A 24,132-nucleotide genomic window follows, 5' to 3' on the forward strand; every position below is an offset into this window, starting at 1 on the left:
GCATCCATGGCATTCCTATGGATATTGTGTCGGACCGCGGTCCCCAATTCACGTCACGAGTATGGAAGGCTTTTTGCCGGGCGCTGGGCGCCAATGTCAGCCTATCTTCGGGTTACCACCCCCAAAGCAACGGCCAGACAGAGCGGGCTAACCAAGACTTGGAAGCAGCGCTACGTTGTGTGTGCCACCGACACCCCTCCTCCTGGGTGGCACACCTCCCATGGGTGGAATACGCCCACAACTCCCTCATCAGCACGGCCACAGGCATGTCCCCGTTCAAGACGGCCTACGGATACCAGCCCCCCCTGTTCCCCTCACAGGAAACGGAGAGTGCCATCCCCACTGTGGACTCGCATCTCAAGCGAGCACGCCATGTCTGGCGGGACACCCGCACTGCGCTGGAGCGCACAGCGGAGCGCAATAAGAGACTTGCCGACCGTCATCGCATCCCGGCTCCCACATTCCGACCTGGACAGGAGGTATGGCTCTCCTCCCGGGACTTGCCACTGGCGGGGACGCACAGGAAACTCACGCCGAGGTTCGTGGGACCTTACAGGGTGGAGTCCATAATTAACACGTCTGCAGTCAAGCTCAAGTTACCCCCCGCACTGAAAATACACCCGGTCTTCCACGTGTCCTGCCTCAAGCCTGTCAACGCCAGCCCTCTGTGTCCTCCGGCTGAGGCTCCGCCCCCTCCTTGCATCATCGATGGCCAGCCAGCGTACACCGTGAGAGCCATATTGGACGTGAGAAAAAGGGGGAGGGGAGTGCAGTATCTGGTGGACTGGGAGGGTTATGGGCCTGAGGAACGCTCCTGGGTCGCCCGCTCCTGTGTTCTCGACCCGCAACTTATCCGCGATTTCCACTTGTCTCACCCCAACAAGCCAGGTATACCGCCAGGGGGCGTTTTATAAGAGGGGGGGATACTGTGGTGTGCTGTGTACTGCGATACTGCCCTCTCCTGTGCTCTTTTTGCAGTACACCCTGCACACCAACACGAGGAGATGATTGGCAACACCTGGGGCTGATTACCTGTGCTGCTTTTAAGATGCAAGCTCCCCAGACGATGTTGCCAGATCGTTGACTTCTACTCCTCGACCCAGGCTCCTCTGCTACCACTTCATGCTACTAGCTACTCGTAACACTTGCCTAGCCTTTTGCTGTTTTTCCCCTGCCTGGACACTCCAGCAGCGTAAGCATCCTGCTAGCCTTTTTCCTGCCTGATTACTCGGCAGCGCTTTCTGTTACTTGATCTACTCTTTTGGTAGCACCTTTTGTTATATTGCCTTTTCCCGTCTGCCATCCGGGTCCCCCTTAGTTATTAGATCCTTGTTTGTACTTTTGCCTGCGTTGTACCTTTTTCTCCTTTTGAGTTTTTGGAATAAACACTTCTTCCAAGCTCACGTCGTCTCACGCATCTTGGGTTCCAACCTGCGGCTCACTCCGTTCCCTGACAAGAGGGCTCTGATAATGTTAAAAAGTGTATTTAGAAGGTTGTAAACAAGTTTTCAATGTCTTATATTCTCTTTTTGCATCTACTATATTGGGTATTAGCAGTGTAAAGGTGACTATAGTGGTGTTATTTTATGTCCTGAGGGATCTAATAATATTAAAAAGCAGACATGGAAGATTGTAAACAGGTTTTCTCTGCCATCGCTATGAAAATATTCCGTTTATCAATATTGAATCATACTTTGTGGAAATTCACCTATCACTTGAACCAATTAACTGCGATAAACGAGGGATGACTGAATACTGTACATTTACTGTACATGTAATACTGTAGATGGTATTGATGGCAATAAAAACGAGTGTGTCAGTCTGGCCTTGGGAAGCTTTTCTTCCAACATAAAACACTGAGTTGCAGTCAGTTGAAGTCTGTCTTTTCTGACCTTTAAAAGATGAGCTCAGAATAGAAATGCTGTGGTCTGCTCTGCCGGTCTTCAAAAGACTCAGCAAAATATGTTTCAGGATTCAAGCTGGATGCTACTGGCTTATGCTGGGCCAAAAGACCTAAATGTATACAAATATTCCATGAGCAAAATACAAGGGAGATGGCAAACACCTATCTGCCTCTTCCATATTTAGTAGGCATTTCAGGGGCAGCTATTCCTGACTGTCCGACATGTTCCGCAGACACTTCTGCAGGGACAAATGGATTTGTGGTCAATCAATTCTCTTTTTCTAAATCACAGTAAGCGCTCGCCACTTTTTTTTTAAACTTTCAATGCATACGTCTGTAGATGAACTTCAAAGCTATCTGTTGATATAAATTAAAATCTTAAATCTTTAATGGTTTTTTAATGTTTTATGCCCATTTTGTCAACCTCCCCCCCTCGTTTTTTTTAGCGCAAAACCACAAAATATGCAATATTTTCCAAAAATGAGTTTCATCATAGAATATTTGATATGAGAGAATTAGAGCCTTGCATAGGTCAATAATTCATAACAACATTGATTCCGATGCATAATTATTTTGGAGCTGTTACGTAGCTGTTACGTAACCCACCCCAAATCTCCCCGAGACCATTAATGGTAACGCTCATCAGAGTGTTATAACTAAGCCATATATTCATGGTTTTTTTTTACTTTCAAATGGGACATTTTGGTAGAGCATAATAAACCTGATTACCACCTTCTAAATACACTTTTTAACATTATTAGAGCCCTCTAGACATAACATAACACCCCTACAGTCACCTTTACACTCCTATTACCCAATATATTGTAGTAGACATAATAAGAGAAAATAAGACATATAAGACATGGAAAACCTGTTTACCACCTTCTAAATACGCTTTTTAACATTATTAGAGCCCTCTAGTCATTGAAATACCACCTCTATAGTCACCTTTACACACTTATTACCCAATATAGTAGACATAATAAAACAAAACAAGACATATAAGACAATAAATCTGTTTACGACCTTCTAAATATGCTTTTTAACATTATTAGAGCCCTCTAGACATAGAATAACAGCCCTATAATCACCTTTAAATGCCTATCCCCCAATATTGTACACATAAGACAAAATAAGACATATATGACATATAGGACTTCTAAATAAGCTTTTTAACATTATTAGAGCAGTCACCTTTACACTCCTATTACCTAATATAGTAGACATAAAATGCAAAAATAAGACATCTCAGGTATGAATGACACTCTGCTGCAATGAAAAGGATATTAAATGAATCTCACCACTCCATAAGCAATGGTGTCGCTGTAGGATCGAAGCTCGGGGTAGATGTTGGCAAGAAACCAGCTGAATGGTTGACACTTGAGTCTGGATCGCAGGGCCTTTCTCTTTGAGACGTCCCCAATATTTATTTCCGAGTTCTATGAAAAGATATGAATAAAAACACCTGAAATTCATCTATCTATTTTTGTATGCCGCTTATCCTCATTAGGGTCGTGGGGGTACCGTATAAACTGCACCTTTTTCCCACCTCTAAGAAGCAAAAAATTGGGATGCGGTTTATACACGATGACAAGTCTGTGACCAGACTCGGACTGAAAAATAATATCAGACAACACTCCTACAACGCTTCAGCCGAAGATCACTCGTACTACAAGCCGGGTCACACCGCCTAAACTTTGCTGAAAAAAATTCATCACCGCTCGTAACCGTTCACCACCGTTTAACAGAAGTTGGCCCCCGTTAAGGCAACGCCGTATCCGCTCAGCCACCGCTGATGGTCCCTCCTACCGCTCCGTAAGTTTTGAGCTGCACAAAATATTACGAGCGGTGAGGAGTGGGAGGAGCGGTGAGGAGTGGGAACACCTTTTACGACACGGCAAAGTTCATCAACGCCCAGTCAAAGTTTGAGGCCGCGAGACGCAAGTTTGTGGACGCTTGGGTCCGCTAAGGCCAGAATTTGGCTATAAATACAGGGAGAAATTGACCCGAAGCCCATTTGGGAATAGCCATCTGTGGGTCAGACAGTTGCTTTGACTTTAGCGCCCTCTGCTGTACAGTTGCTGAAAATGCTTGTGTATGCTTGAATAAACGTTGGAGTTTATTCAAATTCACACTGAGGCAATGCAGCATTATGTAATTCCATTGCAGATGAATTGATGGACTTTCTTCTTCTTTTTGAAATTGCTTAGTACCTTTACGCATGTTGATTTGAGATGAAAGAGTTGGCAAGCATTTATGAACTAAACTTTTTTTTTCCCCGCTGTGAGCCTGAAAACGGGGGTGTAGCTAATACACGGGTGCGGTTTATACACTGTGATTTACGGTATGCTGGAGCCTATCCCAGCTGACTTGGGGAGACAGGTGGGGTACACCATGGACTGGTGTCCAGCCAATGGCAGGGCACATATAGACAAACACTCACGTTCATACTTATGGACAATTTAGAGTCTCCAATGAAGCTAACATGCATGTTTTTTGAATGTGGGAGGAAACCGGAGTACCCAGAAAAACATACAAACTCCACACAGAAATCCCCAAGGGAGAATCGAACCCAAGTCTTCCCGATCTCCAGAATGTGACTGTGTGGCCAACCTGCTAACCACGAGACTACCATGCGGCCGATACCTGTTCACACAAATATTCAAATATTCGTATTTTCTGTGAAAATCCTCCCATTGAAAATGAATGGCCAATTTGTTTAGTGCCCACTACTGGTGGGAAATCATTTAACATCACATACTGAAGCGTTCTACTCTTACCACGCAGGTGACATGGTTCAGGCGGTAAAGAGCTTGGTTCCCAAGCCGGAAGGTGCTGGTTCAATTCCAATAACTTTGTATAAAATGATATGGAGTCTCTCATCATTGACACACCTGCAGTGGAATGTTCCAGGCCATGTAGACGTGACCCCTGTACTCGTCCATCCAGACCTCAGCCACCCTGAGAGCATTACGCCGCACGACAGCCGTCAGGTTGTCGGCGTAAGGTTTGTACACTCTGTCCATGTGTGCGATCCTCGAGCACGGAAGCACCTCCACACTGCCGCCGCACTGCCATACCTTGGATTCAACAGGCGCACGTTGCCACACAACATGGGAAACAAGCGCACATTAACTAAATAATGATAACAGCATTCGACTGAAATAACATAATACCATTTCAAAAATCCATAAATACGCCTTTTGTTGTCATTGTTGAGGTTTTTTTTGTTGCAGCCGCACGTGATTGGTCAAAATGTCAACAAGAATAGGGCAGCAAATATGGAAAAAAAACGGCAGTAATTATGGGAGAATACCGTCACAACATTACAAAAAAAGTCATTTTCATGAGAATAAAACTATAATATTTTTAGAGACATAAAGTTGAAATAATAAAGGAAAAAGATATTTTCTGAAGATGCAATATTATGAGGAACCAAACAAAGAATGTCACTGCACATTTTGGAAAATCAGGTTGGGAAAAAGTAATGATATTAGGGGAATAAATGTATAATCTTACGAGAAAAAAACTTGTCATCTTACACGAAAAAAAATGGTCATTTTACGAAAATCTGAAATATGAAAGAAAAATTATGTTGTCTTTGACAGTAGTGATATTATGACACACACACACAAAAAAACAAAGAAAAAACTTTCAAATTCTGAAAAATGAGGTTGGGAGAAAGCAATAATACACTCCTGATCAAAATCTTAAGAGCAGTTGAAAAATGTCTAGAATGATCATTTTGCACATTTGGATCTTAATGAGGTTTTAAGTAGAGCTACAATATGCAAAAACAAGAAGGGGGGGTGAGACAAAAAGCATTTTGAAAAAGCCATTGACTGAAAACAACAATTCAACTGAAATAGGCTGTTTATCAGCTGATCAAAAGTTTAGGACCATCGCTCAAAAAGTAACAAAAAACTCTCCAAACCAGAACCAAAAATGTTCTCAGTAGGACTCAGTAATGAGGAGCTCCACCGTTCTTGTTCATTCCATTCCATTCCATTTTCCTCCGCTTATCCCCGACCACCTCCTCCAGCTCCACCGGGAGGACACCAAGGTGTTCCCAGGCCAGCTGTGAGACATAATCCCTCCAGCGTGTCCTAGGTCTTCCCCGGAGCCTTCTCCCGGCTGGGCATGCCCGAAACACCTCACCAGGGAGGTGTCTGGGAGGCATCCGGACTAGATGACCGAGCCACCTCAGCTGGCTCCTCTCGATGTGAAGGAGCAGCGGCTCTACTCTGAGCTCCTCCCGGATAACCGAGCTCCTCACCCTGTCTCTCAGGGTGAATCCCGCTACCCTACGAAGAAAACTCATTTCAGCCGCTTGTATCCGAGATCTCGTTCTTTCGGTCATGACCCAAAGCTCATGACCATAGGTGAGGGTGGGAACATAGATCGAACGGTAAATTGAGAGCTTTGCCTTCCGGCTCAGCTCTCTCTTCACCACGACGGTCCGGTACAGCGACCGCATTACTGCAGACGCTGCGCAGATCCACCTATCAACCTCACGCTCCAACCTTCCCTCACTTGTGAACAAGACCCCGAGATACTTGAACTCCTCCACCTGGGGCAGGACCTCATTCCCAACCCGGAGGGAGCAATCCACCCTTTTCCGACTGAGAACCATTGCCTCAAATTCGGAGGTGCTGAGTCTCATCCCAGAAGGCCATCAGGACCGCATCGTCTGCAAATAGCAGAGATGAGATCCTAGTGCCCCCGAACTGGACTCCCTCGACACCTTGGCTGCGCCTAGAAATTCACAGGACACCGCGAGGGACACAGTCAAATGCCTTTTCCAGGTCCACAAAGCACATATAGACCGGTTGGGCAAACTCCCAAGTACCCTCCAGGACCCTTGCAAGGGTGTAGAGCTGGTCCAGTGTTCCGCGACCAGGACGAAAACCACATTGCACCTCCTGTAGCCGAGGTTCGATTAACGGTCGTACCCTTCTCTCCAGCACCCTGGAATAGACTTTCCCAGGGAGGCTGAGGAGTGTGATCCCCCTATAGTTGGAACACACCCTCCGGTCACCCTTGAAAAGAGGGACCACCACCCCAGTCTGCCAATCTAGAGGTACTGTTCCTGACTTCCACGCAATGTTGAAGAGACGTGTCAGCCAAGACAGTCCCACAACATCCAGAGCCTTGAGGAATTCAGGGCGAAACTCGTCCACCCCCGGAGCTTTGCCACTGGGGAGCATTTTGACTACTCCAGATACCTCAGCCACGGTGATGGAACTGTCCGCGTTCGTATCGTCAGTCTCTACTTCCTCTATGGAAGGTATGTCAGTGGGATTGAGAAGGGCCTCAAAGTATTCCTTCCACCGCCCAACTATATCCTCAGTCGAGGTCAGCAGGCCCCCGTCCCCATTGTAAACAGTGTGGACCGGGCACTGCTTCCCCTTTCTGAGGCGCCGGACGGTTTGCCAGAACCTCTTCGAGGCCGACCGAAAGTCGTGTTCCATGGCCTCACCGAACTCCTCCCACACCCGAGTTTTTGCCTCGACCATCGCCGAAGCCACGTGCTGCTTGGCCTGCCGGTACCCGTCAGCTGCTTCAGGAGTCCCACAAGCCATCCATGCTCGATAGGACTCCTTCTTCAGCTTGACAGCAGCCCTGACCTCTGGTGTCCACCATCGGGTTCGGGGCTTGCCGCCACGACTGGCACCGACCACCTTTCGACCACAGCTCCGATCGGCTGCCTCAGCATTGGAGGCACGGAATAGAGCCCATTCGGACTCGATATCCTCGTCCTCCCCCGGGATGCAGGAGAAGCTCTGCCAGAGGTGAGAGCTGAAGACTCGACGAACAGGAGACTCTGCCAAACGTTCCCAGCACACCCTCACTACACGTTTGGGTCTCCCGGGTCTGTCCGGCATCCTCCCCCGCCATCTAATCCAACTCATCACCAGGTGGTGATCAGTTGACAGCTCAGCCCCTCTCTTTACCCGTTAGTCCAAAACATGCGGACGCAGGTCTGATGATACGACTACAAAGTCAATCATAGCCCTGCGGCCTAGGGTGTCCTGGTGCCATGTGCACTTATGGACATCCTTATGCTGGAACATGGTGTTTGTGATGGACAAACTGTGGTTCGCACAGAAGTCCAACAACATCACAACGCACGGGTTCAGATCGGGGAGGCCGTTCCTCCCAATCACGCCCCTCCAGGTCACACTGTCATTGCCCACATGGGCGTTGAAGTCTCCCAGTAAAACGACAGAGTCACCAGTTGGGGTGCTCTCCAGCACCCCTTTGATGGACTCCAGGAAGGTTAGGTACTCTGAACTGCCGTTTGGCGCCGTACCCACAAACGACAGTCAGGACCCTTTCCCCAACCCGAAGGCGTAGGGAAATGACCCTCTCGTTCACCGGGGATGACTCCAACACAGAGGCACCGAGCCAGGGGGCTATTAATAAGCCCACACCAGCTCGCCCCCTCTCCCCTGCAGCAACTCCAGAGTAGAACAAGGTCCAGCCCCTCTCGAGGAGTTTGGATCCAGAACCCAAACTGTGGGTTGAGGTGAATCCGACTATATCTAGTCGGAATGTCTCAACCTCTCTCACAAGTTCGGGCTCCTTCCCCGCCAGAGAAGTGACGTTCCATGTCCCAAGAACCAGATTTGGCCGCCGAAGACCAGGTCGCCTAGGTGCCCGCCCTCGACCGCCACCCAAAACGCAATGCACCGGACCCTTATGCTTGCCCCCGCAGGTGGTGGGTCTACGGGGGGGGAGATCCCGTGTGGCTTCTTCGGGCTGAGCCCGGCCGGGTCCCACGGGTGAAAGCCCGACCACCAGACGCTCGCCTGCGAGCTCCTCCCCCAGGCCTGGCTACAGGGTGAGGCCCCGGTATCCCACTTCTGGGCGAGGTGCGGTCTCTCCTCGTGTGTTTGTTCATACGGGTCTTCTGAATCACTCTTGGTCTGGCCCGTCACCCAGGACCTGTTTGCCTTGGGAGACCCTACCAGGGGCATATAGCCCCAGACAACATAGCTCCTAGGATCACTCGAGCACACAAACCCCTCCACCACGGTAAGGTGGTGATTCACAGAGGGGAGTTCTTGTTCATCACTTCCAAAATGGCTTTGGGCATGCTTGATGCCAGTGTTTCCAGGAGGCTAGTGGGAACATTGCTCCAAGTGGTGAAGATGGCTTCATCCCCCTCCACTGTGCCGGGTAGAAAACATGTCAGGTGGGATCTCCTTGTCACGTCAGTAACATTGGAAGCCATCTGGACCGTCAAGGTTACATTTTTTCTCATCAGAGAATAAAACTTTTTTCCACCTTTCAATGTCCCATGTTTGATGCTCCCTGGCAAAGTCTAAAGGGCAGTTTTGTAGGTTGAAGGAGACGAGGCGTTTGAATTCGCTTTTTGTGTCATGATCTGTGTGCTGCTCTGCTGCCCTCTGGTGTCATCTCTTTGCAGCACACCCCTGAGTCTGCAGGAGGGCTAATTGCACACACCTGCAGACAATTAGCCAGCTTCCTTCTTAAGCTGCAGCCATACTCAGTGACAGTGCCAGGTTGTTGTCAGCCCTGCGTCAGCTACCTGCTCTTCCAAGCATTTCGTCCTTTGTGTCGCTACTCTCTGTCATTTTTGCTATTTTATTTTTTCCACCTTGTGGTCACCTTTTTGTTATAATAAACTTTTGTTTTACTGACTGCTTCGCATTTTGGAATCCAATACTCGGCATAGCCGAAACGTCACATTTAGTTTTTTAAAGTCTTTCCCCGCAGATGGCACCTGATGGTTATTGTGCTGCAGTCGGCACCAGTGAGGGCCTTCATGTGGGTGGAAGACTGCCCTGTGTCTTGATGGACAGCTGATTGGATCCTCCGGCTCAACGCAAGTCTACAAGTCTTTGGGTCTACCACTTGACTTTTTTGTTCCATAATGCTCAGGAACTTTCCAAAAACTTAGAATGACTGATTTCCTGCCCCCAACCTCAGCAGCCATGGCACGCTGCGAGAGGCCTTGCTTATGCAGCTCCACAATCCCACAACGTTAAAAAAGAGAAAGCTTCTTAGCTTTACCATCAGGAGGGCATGACAGGGGGAATGCCTGACACAAAATGAACATTTTGACCAGATTTCGATTTTTATAGCCTGTGGTCTTAAACTTTTTTTCAGGTGATAAACATAGAAAAAAAGTTATTTCCTACATTTTATGAGGAACAAAACAAAAATTTGGAAAGCTTGGAAAATGAGGTTGTGAGAAAGTGTAATGGTATTAGGAGAATAAAGTCATAATTTAAAATGTGTCCAAACTCACTCTGATGCCAAGCTCCACATTCTCTCCTCCGTAGAGTTCCAAGCCCTCATCTAGTAGGCCAATCTCCTCAAAGTACTTCCTGTCCACCACAAAGCATCCAATAAGAGCGGGGCTCCTACAAAGAAATCGTTTGTTTGAAATAAACAAATTACTTAAACCAATTATTTGTTTATTTATTTAATGTTTTAAGTTAATTATTCAATTAGCCATTTATTTCAATGATTAAATTATTTGCATTAAGAATGAATTGAATTCATGTCTTGTGATCTGTATGATATGAAATCCTCTCCTGTAGCAAAAGACAGCCGCCGCTAGCATAGCAAGCTGGCGAGCTAACTCTCCAGTGTACGTATTCTAAAGTTAGGAAAGGGTTTGAAAACGGAGTGTGGAAGAAGGACAAAGTAAGAAGCCAAAGCCTTACCACTTCCCCACGGAATGGGAGGAGAACTCTTTTTCACTTGATCATGTCAGACATGCCATGGCTGACTACATCTTGCACTGTTAAAGGTAAAGTCATGTCTCATCAATGTTGTGTCATTACTGTGCCTGGTGACGACAATACTAAGCATAAGTTGTCTTTAACACTTTTTGAGTCATAATAGGCCATAGTCAACCACAAAACGGCGGTGATTTTGTGTTGGTTAATGATGTATACTACATTACCCATGGGGCTTATTGTGGGGAAAGGAACCCGGAAAAGGATAGCTGTTGCGGAAGCAACGAGCAAGTAAGGGTGTTGTGCTTACAGAACAATAAAGGGTTGCTATATATCGCTGCACACCGCTGTTCCTGCTTTAAGTGCCAAACATAACACATTAAATGTTTGTTTGTTTGTTTTTTTAAAAACGATAGAGTGAGGGACCGCAATGTAGCTTGGGACTACTGTGTAGTACTGTGTAGTAGTATTAGTCGGGCTGTCAAAAATAGCGTAAAAATTACGTTACATTTAAGAGTCTTTTTTTATGACTTGATGCTGACCTGAACACATTAACAGCAGCGCCATTCCAACACCAATCTCAAACTCCAAACAAACAGCATCGGAACGAGTCGACACTTCCTTATTGTCACTTGACTACCACGAGGTACGTTCGGGGACACTCGGACACATCACAACAATGTCTCTATGATGCCGTGTGTGTGCTGTATGAATAGACAGGCAGACAAAGAAAAAGAGTCAGTGGGTATTGTTTCACTCAAGTACAATTTTCTGCGTTGAAGTGTGCGCTGAAAATACAGTTACACGCCAAAGATGTGAATCCACCTTAAGTGCTGTGGTGTCCTTGAATGCAACCCCTCATTGCTCTAAGTGCTATTCAAATGGTCCTACTATCAAAGAGACTAGCATTAGGCAACATTTTCAGTCATGTGCTATCTTTTAGCTTGATTTCAATTTTCTGTTCATTTGACACTGTTAATAATACAAATTTATTTAATTGTGTCCTGTCATTTCTGTGTTTATAAAATACAGTACACCTGGGCATACTTCACACACAGTGGCAAATGGTGATTAATCATGATTAATTTAATTACGATTTTTAATCATTTGACAGTCCTAATTATTCGTCATGTACAAAATATATGAGGGCCGAGAGGGCACTCTAGACTAATTGAATAGATTCAGTGATGTGCAATGAGATCGGGAGCTTGGTGAACTTGCTTAGAAGTACCTGATAGGAGCTGTGTGGTTGCGCTGTGTCCACCAGGATTTTGGTGGGTTGAGGTGTCGACACCAGAGCTCCCAATCGAAGCCCTGGGCAGACAACGGATGCTCTTCGATCTCAAAGGTGTCGTATTTGATGCTGTCCAAAGACGGAGACACCACTCGTGTGCTGTCCTCCTTTATCCGCTGAAGAAGCGGTTCTGCCCTGTGGGCCAACAAAGTAGAAAGGTCTACTGAGCATCGTGTTTCAATACTTTCAAACTCAGTCGCTGTTTTTATTGAAACATTTCATTTTCATAATATTATGACTTTTTTCACATATTTTTTTCCCACCCTAATTTTCCAAAAATGACAACTTTATTTTCTGCGGTTGGCTGGCGACCAGTCCAGGGTGTAACCCGCTTCTTACCCGAAGTCAGCTGGGATAGGCTCAAGCATGCCCCCACAACCCCAATGAGGGAAAAGCAGCATAGAAAATGGATGGATGACAAGTGTATTTAGTTTTGTTTGTTTCTTACAATATTATGATTCTATGCTTCTAAAATGATTATTTCATATTACTATTTTTCCTCATAATGGAAAAATATTAGCAATTCTGGTAAAATTGCAACATTTTTCTTGTTAGAATCCGACTTTTTTTCTCATTTTGTTGTAAATTATCTTCTCGTAATTATGACTTAATTCCCACAATATTTTGACTTTATTCCGAACCTAATTTTCCAAAAAATACATTTGTTGTTTCTTATAATATTATGACTTAAAAATTAACACATGTTTTAGTTAACATTTCAACTCTATTCTTCTAAAATTACAATATTTTTCCTCATAACTTTATTACTTTTTTCTCGTTAGAATACTACCTTTTTACTCGTAATATTTAGAATTTGTTCTTGGAAAATTCAATCTGTTTTCTTCACATTTCTGCTTTTTTTTAAAGAAGAAATTCCCACCATTTTCAACTTTTTTTGTAAATTATTTTCTAGTAATTCTGACTTTTTATTGCCATAATATGTTGACATTATTCTCGTAACATAACTTTTTCCAGAACCTAATTTTCCAAAAATTCCAACTTTATTATTTGTTGTTTTGTTTGTTTCTTGTAATATTATGACTTTTCAAAAAAGACAAGAAGAGCCTTTTTTCTTTAATATTTCAACTTGATGCTTCTAAAATTACATTCTTTTTCCTCAGAATATTACGAGTTTATTCCTGTAAAATTTTTGCTTTTTTTCTTGTTAGAATACTACTTTTTGTCATGATATTTAGAATTCATTCTGGGTTTTTTTCCCCCCATTTCTGCTGTTTTTGTTTTTTTATTTAACTTTTTTTGGTAAATTATTTTCTATTAATTATGACTTTATTCCCATAATATATATTTTTTCTGCAACCGAATTTTCTAAAAATGATAACTTTAGTTTGTTTGTCATATTACATATGACTTTTTTCCCCCAAAAAATCTTTTTTCTTTAATATTTCAGCTTTAGACGACTAAAACGATGTTACTTTCACTTCATTTTTGTACTGACTTTGTCTTCCAAAAGAGCAGGAATATGACCTACAGCCCGTGGTGAGTGCGTGTGTGGCGTGAAGCGGGACTCACCATCCGGTGTTGAATTCCACGTGCGCATCAAACAGAGCAACCACAGGGGCGGAAGCAACCCTCCAGCCACTCACTCTGGACCTGACCAGTCCCTCCTGTTTCTCATGATGGACCACTTTGATGAAGCCTGGACCATGAAGGGCGTTCATCTCGTCCACAAAGCTCTGCAGGTGCTCTTCAAGTTCCTCTGGAGAAAAGAACAACAGCAGCAACTGAATAGGAAACAGCATAAAGCTTATTGGGATGATTTTTTTATTCTTTATTTGTGCCTTCTTTACACCCACGACATATTCTAAACATTTCATCTAACGAGAAAACTATTTTTAAAAACAGCAATATAAATTTAAAAAAAACAGCAGTAATTTTACAAGAGTAAAGTCACGGACGTTATTTTTCAAAATTTGTAATATTATGAAAACTGAACAAAGCAACACATAAAGTTGTCATTTTTTTCAACAATCAACTTGGGGGGGCAAAGTTTGAAAATGATGGGAATAAAGTCATATTTACGAGAAGAAAATTTACAGGCGGAACGTTGATATACTGAAAATAAAATTAAAAAAAACAGCTGCGATTTTACAAGTCAAAATATTAAGAGAAAAAAAGTGCAATTTTACAAGAATAAACTTGTAAAAATGTGAGGAAAAATATCATTTTAGTAGCATAGAGTTGAGATATTAAAGAAAAAAGACATTTATTTTAAATGTCATAGTACACTAGGTCCCCAACTTACGAACACCCGACTAGCGAACACTCGTTGATACGAACACAAGCCGACTGGTTTATATTTTATTTTATTTTGCCTTGTAGTGCTTAGGAATCAGTATGTATACTGCTACTGTACATGCTTGACCAGTAGAGGGCACTGTGACACTGCTAATGGGACCAACAGACGCTGGGCAGAGAAAGCTTCTGCTAAATAGAAAGCTAAGTGTTAGCTTTATGATACAACCCGGACAGAGTGTGTAATTAACGTTGATGAAGAGTTAATAGGCCTGCTTAATTCTACACCACCCACAGAACACTACCTCTTTTAGAAGAGTCTAACCACCACCACCATTTGTCCTTTTTTTCAATAACTCCTCCTCCTCCTCCTCCACAACGACGTATGCTCGACCACTCCTCTTCAAAGGTAAATAACATTTATCATTACGTATTATTATATCACTTTTATTATTGTTTTTTTCATTCATTATCCTGGTTTAATATTACTACTGCATCCAAACTCATATTTACATACATACACATATACTGTATATGTATACACGTACATGTAGTACCTATATCATTGGTAATATTTACATACATACACATATACTGCATATGTATACACGTACATGTAGTACCTATATCATTGGTAATATTACCTTTTACCCTACTTAAGAACAATTCCACTTAAGAACGGTCGTCTGCAACCAATTGTGTTCCTTAGTTGGGGACTTACGTATTATGAAAAAGAAACAAAACAACAATGTTGTCATTTTTTTTAAAAATCAGCTTGGGGAAAAAGTCACATTACTTATTATGGAAACGAGAAAAGCACTCAGAGAGCGCGTTAGTCCCCCCCCCCCCATACTGTGATTTACACCATAAATATTATTTATTATTTTATAATAAAATAAATCAATAAAAATAAAGTAAAAATTATATTAAATTTTTGTTTTTATTTATTTATTACAATTCAAATAATTTTATTTTATTCTATTCTTTTATAATAAAAACTATACATAATAAACATTTTATAATAACATAAGAAATACATATAAAATAAATAAATATCTAAAATTACATTGTATTATTTAATTTTTTATTTGTATATTTATTTCAACTCAAAATATTTTAATAGAATAATGTAAAAAAGTCCTGATGTATTTTATTTTATTTTTTTGTAATAAAAAAAACATAAAACATAGGATATTTGTATTTCTACATTAATTTAATTTATTCTATTCTTTTATTGAAAAATAATACAATAAAATAAAAATAATTGTACTTTTTATTATTTTGTTAGAATTCTTTATATGTAAATGTTTTGTATACAATTCAAAATATTTTGTTTTATTTTTATAATAAAATAAAATAAAGATAATTGTGTTATTTTATATTTACTATATATATTTATTGTATACAATTGAAAATAGTTTATTTTGTTTCATTCTATTCTTTTGTAATAAAAAATAAAATATTTTCATTTTCTATTATTACTAATATTATTATTAATATTATTACTATTATTACTAATTATTATTATATTATTTCTATTATTACTAAAATAAAATAAAAACAATAAATAGAAAATAATGTGTTGCCTATTATTTCCACATGTTTAAATTGCTATATTTCTTTGAAACGATAGCAAATATTGGAATGCAATCACGAACGAAGGAATCTTTACGGCTGTTGCTGTGGTCGTCCACCAGTATGATTTCCTTGAGTAAGTGGGACGGAGTCCTCTGGATGGCCGTGTTGACGGAACGCAGCAACACTGACAAGGCCTCATCCATGAAGATGAAGATGATGCTCAGCTGGGGAAGGTCAGATGAATACCACACGTTTTTACAGCTAAAGAAGAAAAGAGAAGAATTACTACGCATTTCAAACAAACACACACACACACACACACACACACACACACACACACGTCTGGCTGACCCGTCTGGGCGAAAATCGGGAATCGGTCGGACGATGGAGATCCGATCGCTGAGGTAGCTGTTGTAGCCGTAATAGCGAAACCTCTTCCGGGCAAGTCTTCGGCTTTCCGGGCCCAGGTCGTGACCCCAGCGTTCAAACAATGAGATGCTGGGGTAGGCGGATGATGAGGATGCAGCATCTTCACTTTGCTTTGGGGCTTCATCTGTGGACAAAGACAACAGCTGCCATCAACACGGTGGACCGCTGTATCCCGTTTGGGAAGGATTCTCATATGTTGCGCGTGCTGCCGGGGGTGGCCAAATTGAGCGCTTGTCAAACATGAAATAAAAACTTCAAGGCACGTACAACACGTGTGTCTGAGCTGGAGTTTTCCACTGTTTTTCCTTTTTGAAATATTGCCGCATTCTTTTGCAATCACCCCCCCATTATTCTGACTTTATTTGCACAACATTATAAGTCTTCGTCCAACCTGATTTTCCAAAAATGACTGCTTTTATTATTATTATTATTATTATTTATGATAATATTTGGACTTTTTCTTTAAAATTTCAATTTTAATATTACGAGCTTATTTTCGTGAAATTGTGCCTTTTTTTCTCTAATATTTTGACTTTTAGCGGGCGCTTTTTCTTCTCTAAAGCCTTCTCTGGCAGATGGTGTCTGACGCTCGTCGGACTGCACTCGGCACCAGTAACAACCTTCATTTGGGCCGAGGATGGTCCCGTGTCTTGACGGACAGTTAATGGGCTCATTTTTTTGGGTCTGCCGCTTGACATTTTTGTTCCATGAGCCTCAGGGTGTTTTGAAGAAGTCTGAAACGGCTGTCCTACGGCGTCCAACCTTAGCAGCAATGGAGACAGAGGTCTCGCTTGTGCAGCTCAACTGCTTTTGACATTTCGGCCAGGAGTGTATCTGTAATATATAATAATTATGATATCTTACTAATATAGCATGTGCTGACCTTTGATGTGCCGGTTGATGACCTCCTCCAGCCTGTCCAGCCTCTCCATCATCCTGAGCGTCTCTCCTCTGCTGTCCTCCTCCAACTTTGTCTCCACCTCGCTGAGTGTCCGCTTAACTTTGGGGCTGTTGGACACGTAGTTGGTGATCCAGCCCACGTAGAGGAGACACACGATGTTGGTCATGCCGCTCAGGATCACGCACGTCCACACCAAAGTTTTCGTTCTCTTGGTGCACAGCATGGCCACATCCATCCCTCACCGGGCTCCTCTCCTCCTGCGTCCGCGGAGGGACGATGCGGGGTGGGAAGAAGCGCCTCACGTCAGCGACAAAACGACAATCCTTATCATGGCGCTACAAAGGCACTGAGTGCAAGCTGCTGCAAAGCTGTGTGAGCATCCTCCTCCAGCTCATCTCCTCCAGGCCAATAGGAGGCAGGAGGCGGGCACAACTGGACCACAGAGAGGAGGGAGGTGAGGGAGGACAGGCATTGGAAAGGAGCTTAGCTTTGATGGAAATGTTGCTAAGGATTTGATGCAAGTGAGTGTGTGTGCGGGCACAGTGATTGTTGTGTCATACAGTCGTCCCTCGTTACATCGCTCCCGCAGTCTACAAATTCATTCATTTGTAAAGGATCACCGTTTCGTGGCTGACTATGAATGAGTCATACGGGACGTTAACTCATGTTAATTCATTGCATTTATTGCATTTTCACAAACAGAATCAAGGTTTCACACATCACAAACTGTGTTTTTATGAATCTTTGGGGTCTGTCGATAATCCAGTCCAGATTTGAGAAGCCTAGGTCTGGAGGTTTTCGAACAGCACCAGGTCAAATGCAGAAAAGGTGCTAAAAAAACATCGAAAGGTGCCTCTACAGCATTTTCACAAACGGAATAAAGGTTTCACTCATCCCAAACTGTGTTTTTATGAACCATTGAGGTCTGTAGATGAATCCGGCCCAGATCTGAGAAGTCTAGGTCTAGTGGTTTTCGAACAGCACCAGGTCTAATATGGACCAGGTGCTTAAAAAAAACATCTAAATGTGCCTTTATAGCATTTCCAAAAATAGAATAAAGGTGTCACAAATCACAAGATGTGTTTTTATCAACGTTCAAAGTTTTTAAATGAATCCAGTCCAGATTGGAGAGGTCTAGGTCTAGTGGTTTTCAAAGTGGACCAGGTCTAATACAGAGAATGTGCTCAAAAAATGTGTGAATGTACCTTTATTGCATTTTCACAAATAGAGTAAAGGTTTCACACATCACAAACTGGGTTTTGTGAACCTTTGTGTCCCATCCGCCCTGACAGTCAACGCTCACAAGCTTCCCGACACCCCATCGGTGCTGCCTCGCCGGGCCGAGCTGCATCTGACCCCGCCCCCAGCCGCCTGCAGCTAACAGGTACACTCTCCTGGGCCGACAGGGAAATAGACATGAAAACATTTGTTGACTCTGGAGCGGACGATTGCTTTATTGATGGGTCACTAATAAAACGCCTTGCCATACCTGTTGTCAAGTTATCTAACCCCAAAATAGTTCGTTCATTGGATGGGCGCCCTCTGGCGTATGTCACGCACCAGACACACTCACTCTCTCTCCGCGTCTCGGGCAATCACCACAAGGTCATGAAATTTTTTGTTATTCCTTCACGTTCCGCTCCCATCTTAGGGCTTACTTGGCTCCACACACATAATCCTCATGTTGACTGGACCAAATCGTCGATTATAAACTGGAGCGTGTTTTGCCATTCGCACTGCCTCAGGTCTGCGTGCCCTCGCCCCTCCCTCATGCGCGACACCAAGCGTGAGGAAATAGACCTTTCCCTTGTTCCCTCCGCTTACCACGACCTCCAAGAGGTTTTTAGTAAAGATAGGGCTCGCTCCCTTCCGCCACATCGTCCCTGCGATTGTTGGATTGATCTCCTTCCAGGCGCAGCTCTCCCCACCTCACGCTACAATATCTCTCGACCGGAGAGAGAGGCGCTCGAGGAGTACATCTCTTCCTCTCTCGATTCGGGACTCATCCGCCCATCATCCTCTCCTGTAGCAGCAGGTTTCTTTTTTATAGAGAAAAAGGACAAATCTTTACGCCCCTGTATAGATTATAGGACCCTTAACGACATAACTGTTAAGAATAAATATCCTCTGCCATTACTAGACTCTGCCTTTAATACACTCCATGCAGCCAATATCTTCTCTAAACTTGATCTCCGGAGTGCCTACCACCTGGTCCGTATGCGTGAGGGTGATGAATGGAAGACTGCTTTTAACACCCCCCTCGGGCATTTCGAGTACTTGGTCATGCCCTTCGGGCTCACTAACGCCCCCGCGGTCTTTCAGAGTTTCCTTAACGACATCCTTCGTGACATGCTGGGGTGCTTTGTGTTTGTGTACCTCGACGACATACTCATCTTCTCCCGCACGCTAGAGGAGCACGTCCAGCAAGTCCAGCTGGTTCTTCAAAGGCTCCAAGAGAATAGGTTATTTGTTAAAGCGGAAAAATGCTCCTTTCATACCACCTCTACTCCTTTTCTTGGGTTTATAGTGGAAAAAGGGCAACTGAAAGCCGACCCTGCCAACATTCAGGCTGTGGTCGAGTGGCCCGTTCCTACATCAAGAAAGCTCCTTCAAAGGTTCCTGGGGTTTGCTAACTTCTACCGTCGCTTCATCCTGGATTTTAGTAGAGTAGCGGAACCTCTAACCAAGCTCACATCTACCAAGGTGCCGTTTACGTGGACACGTGATGCCGACTCCTCTTTTTCCAAATTAAAATCATTATTCACCAGCGCTCCAGTACTTATTCAACCTGACCCTGCATCTCAATTCTTTGTCGAGGTGGATATGTCTGACACAGGTGTAGGAGCTGTGCTTTCTCAGCGCTCCACTGACCGGAAGCTGCACCCCTGTGCCTTCTTCTCACGCCGCCTGACTCCAGCAGAACACAATTATGATATTGGCAACAGGGAACTATTGGCCGTGGTGTTGGCGTTGCAGGAATGGAGGCACTGGCTGGAGGGCTCCGAACTCCCCTTCGTGCTTCTCACTGATCACCGGAACCTGGCGTACCTCAGAACAGCCCAGAGGCTCAACCCGAGACAGGCACGGTGGGCACTCTTCTTCATGAGGTTCAATTTTACTCTGACTTTTCGCCCAGGGTCCCAAAATGGCAAGCCGGACGCCCTTTCCCGGCTGAATTCCCCGCCGGCGGAGGACACCATCATCCCCCAAACCCGGATCCTGGGCGCCCTCCAGTGGGACATTGAGAAGCGGGTGGCGGATTCCTTCCCGGCCTTGGTCACATGTCTCATTAGACTTTTTCACGGGACTCCCCCCCTCCAATGGCAACACAGTCATCCTCACCTTGGTGGACCGGTTTTCGAAGATGGCCCACTTTATCTCCCTTCCCAAACTGCCCTCTGCGCTCGAGACGGCAGACCTACTGGTGTCCCAAGTCTTCCGGTTACACGGCATCCCTTTGGACGTGGTCTCGGACAGGGGGCCTCAATTCACTTCAGCTGTCTGGAAAGCATTTCCAGAAGAAGACTGGGGAAATTTGGCATGCCCACCACAATCCTGAGTTGCTTCTACAGATGCACTATCGAAAGTGTCCTTACCGCCTCCATCACTGTTTGGTATGGTAACTGTACAACACGTGATAGGAAGGCACTCCAGCGGGTGATAAAGACCTCACAGAACATTGTTGGGGCAGCCCTCCCCTCACTGCAAGACATTTATAAAACTAGAGTCCTACGAAGAACACACAACCTCATCAAGGACAGCACACATCCACAACACTCATTATTCACACTCCTACCGTCAGGCAGACGCTACAGGAGTTTGAAGTCCAGGACCACAAGGCTGGCAAACAGCTTTTACCCACAGGCCATCAGGCTTCTCAACGAAGCACTCACACACGCCGCACGCAACACACGCACACACTCATAGCACTTTATTTATTTATTACTTATTATTACTTATTTGTATGAATGTCTCTTCTTTTTGTTGCTGCTTAATTTATTGGTATATATGTTTATGTTTCTTATGTTCTTATTCTTTCTTGTGTTTTCTTTCTTTTCTTGGGAGAATGAACAGAATAAGATTTTCATTGCATGGTATTACTGCTGTTTTACCATGCACATGACAATAAAACTCTCTTGAATCTTGAATTTTGCAAGGCCCTGGGAGCATCCCCCAGCCTATCATCTGGCTACCACCCACAGACGAATGGCCAGACGGAGTGGGCCAACCAGGACCTGGAGGCCGCCATCCGCTGCGTATGCCACCAGCAGCCCGCCTCATGGTCAATGAACTTACCATGGATCGAATACGCCCACAATACCCTCACCTGCTCTGCTACGGGTGTGTCCCCTTTCCATGCCGCCTACGGGTACCAACCCCCAGCCTTCCCATGTCTGAAATCAGAGTTGGCCGTGCCCTCCGTGTCAGCACATTTGCGCCGTGTCTGCCTGGGCTGGCGAAATACCCGGGCCACGCTTTCCAACAGGGCCGAGTGGAACCAACGGCTGGCCAACCGCCACCGCTCGGTCGCCCCCCACTATGAACCCGGACAAAGGGTGTGGCTGTCGTCTCGTGACCTCCCGCTACACACCACCTCTAAGAAGCTTCAACCCCGGTTCATTGGACCATATCCCATCGAGCGAGTCATTAATCCCTCATCTGTTCGATTACGGCTTCCAGACTCTCTTCGGATACACCCCACATTTCATGTCTCCCTCCTCAAGCCGGTCGCCTCCTGCGCCCTGAGCCCTCCAGAGGTGCCTCCTCCTCTTCCCAGGCTAGTGGATGGTCACCCGGCATTCACAGTCAAGGCCATCTTAGACGTGAGAAGAAGGGACAGAGGTTACCAGTGCCTGGTGGATTGGGAGGGGTACGGCCCTGAGGACCGCTCCTGGGTCTCACGGTCGCTCATACTCAACCCCACACTCCTGTCCAACTTTTATGACCGCTTCCCGGAGAAGCCAGGTAAGCCGCCAGGGGGCGTCCATTAAGGGGAGGGGGGGTGGGGTACTGTCACAGTTTTGCACTCTGTCTGTGCCCTCTGGACTTCCCTGTCTTCTCCTGAGTGTGTCCTCTGTTGCAGGAGCCTGGTCACCGGCTGGAGGCGGGACTACTGTGCGCACCTGCCCCTGATGATCTCCGGCCTCATTTAAGCTGAGTGATTGCACCTGGGAGACGCTGGATTATTCTCTATGGTTTGTGTCACACCTACGGACTGGTTCACTTTGACTTCTCTTCCATTACACCCTTGTCGCAGGAAGTGGAACTCTCCTTTCCCTCCTGAGGACCAATCTGTTCCCGGCGTCTCCCAGAGTGTGCGCCCAGTGCTCCCGGCTCTCCAGCAGGAAACCCCAGGCCTCCTCCAAGTCAGGTTTTCATGGTGCTTTTATGTTCAGCCTTTTTCTCACGCACCATCGCCCTCTGTTCTGTTAAAGACATTATTAAAGACGTTCTTACCTGCACACCTGCCTCCTGCCTCTGCATCTGGGGTCCAACGCCTACCACGCGTAACACTTTGGCATCTGTACATGAATCCAGTCCAGATTTGAGATGTCTAGGTCTAGTGGTTTCAAAGTGGACCACGTCTAATATGGACTAGAGGCCAAAAAAATAGAACATGTACCTTTCTTGAATTTTCAAGTCATAAACAGGTTTTCTATGCTCTAACTACCAAAATATTGTATTTATTAACATTGAATCCAACATGGCAGACATTGATTCATGGTGGTCGGGTCTGGAGCCTTTACTGTTAATCCTAACCCAGAAGAAAATACGTTCAACAGCTTTGTGTTTGACTTGTACATACATCAAGTCCCTAATGACGTTCATGTGTGTGTGTGTGTGTTTGTGTTTCAAATGGTCATGGTAAATGCTCTTTCACTTTTACTGAAAACTTTCATACAGGAGCTGCTGTCGGCCACGCTCTCCACAGCTAAAGCTCTGTTGCTGGTTTGTGGGCGATAATAAAGGCACGCTACTTCCTGCCTTTACTATTTGCTACGAGACTTGGGCTGCATTCCAAAGGCAGTTTGAGTTGCCTTCCTTGAAGAGATTATTCTTGTAAAATTGTAATAATTTTTATAATTTCGACTTTTTGTCTATAATTATGACTTTATCTCGTAATGATGCCTTTTTATCTCATAATGATGACTTTTTTTCTTATAATTCTGACTTCCTTATGTCATTATCTTGACTTTTTATCTCATGACTTTTTAGCTCATAATTATGACTTTTAACTTGTAATTTCAACTTTTTGTCTATAATTATGACTTTATCTTGTAATGATGACTTTTTTCTTATAATTCTGACTTTCTTATGTCATAATATTGACTTTTTATCTCATAATGACTTTTTATCTCATAATTATGACTTTTAACTTGAAATTCAGACTTTTTGTGTATAATTATGACTCCATCTCATAATTTTGACTTTATATCTCATAATGATGAGTTTTAATTTGTAATTTAGACTTTTTGACTTTATCTCGTCATGACTTTTTATCTCATAATGATGACTTTTTTTCTTATAATGTATTTGTATTTGTATTTGTACTTTATTTATCCCACAGCGGGGAAATTCACTTGTTACAGCAGCAAGCAAGATACGCAAGTAAAGAATTCATAGTGACTACAACATGGTTCAGGTGGTGCAGGTGTTGTAGAGCCTGACAGCGGTCGGTATGAAGGACCTGCGGAACCTCTCCTTCTTACACCGTGGGTGTAACAGTCTGCTGCTGAAGGAGCTGCTAAGGGAACCCACAGTGTCATGTAGCGGGTGAGAGGTGTTGTCCATGATGGATGTCAGCTTAGCCAACATCCTTCTCTCCCCCACTTCCTCCACGGAGTCCAGAGGACCGTCCAGGACAGAGCTCGCTCTCCTGATCAGCCTATTGATCCTGCTCCTGTCCCTGTCTGTGCTGCCCCTTCTCCAGCAGCCCACAGTATAGAAGATGGCTGAGGCCACCACAGAGTCATAAAAGGTCCGTAAAAGAGTCCTGCACACACCAAAGGACCTCAGTCTCCTCAGCAGGTGAAGGCGACTCTGGCCCTTCTTGTAGAGG

At 44.5% G+C, this 24,132-nt stretch overlaps 1 protein-coding gene across 2 annotated transcripts in view; it reads right to left on the bottom strand.

Moving 5' to 3' along the window:
- Nucleotides 1–17,409, bottom strand: part of LOC129181272 (polypeptide N-acetylgalactosaminyltransferase 18-like) — a 40,661-nt gene extending 23,252 nt beyond the window's left edge. For both annotated transcript variants that reach the window (XR_008570408.1, XM_054776238.1), the window contains exons 1-8: nucleotides 17,055–17,409; nucleotides 16,094–16,295; nucleotides 15,837–16,003; nucleotides 13,442–13,628; nucleotides 11,849–12,046; nucleotides 10,182–10,296; nucleotides 4,798–4,983; nucleotides 3,205–3,342 (exon numbers count right to left, since the gene is read on the bottom strand). Coding sequence is in view for 1 of the 2 variants with exons in the window: in XM_054776238.1 (XP_054632213.1) it covers nucleotides 3,205–3,342; nucleotides 4,798–4,983; nucleotides 10,182–10,296; nucleotides 11,849–12,046; nucleotides 13,442–13,628; nucleotides 15,837–16,003; nucleotides 16,094–16,295; nucleotides 17,055–17,307 (1,446 nt within the window). In the remaining variant the exon portion in view is untranslated. The remainder of the gene's footprint in view (nucleotides 1–3,204; nucleotides 3,343–4,797; nucleotides 4,984–10,181; nucleotides 10,297–11,848; nucleotides 12,047–13,441; nucleotides 13,629–15,836; nucleotides 16,004–16,093; nucleotides 16,296–17,054) is intronic.
- Nucleotides 17,410–24,132: the final 6,723 nt, after the last annotated feature.

The sequence above is a fragment of the Dunckerocampus dactyliophorus genome, chromosome 5 (genome assembly GCF_027744805.1).
Source record: "Dunckerocampus dactyliophorus isolate RoL2022-P2 chromosome 5, RoL_Ddac_1.1, whole genome shotgun sequence".
Taxonomy (NCBI): Eukaryota; Metazoa; Chordata; class Actinopteri; order Syngnathiformes; family Syngnathidae; genus Dunckerocampus; species Dunckerocampus dactyliophorus.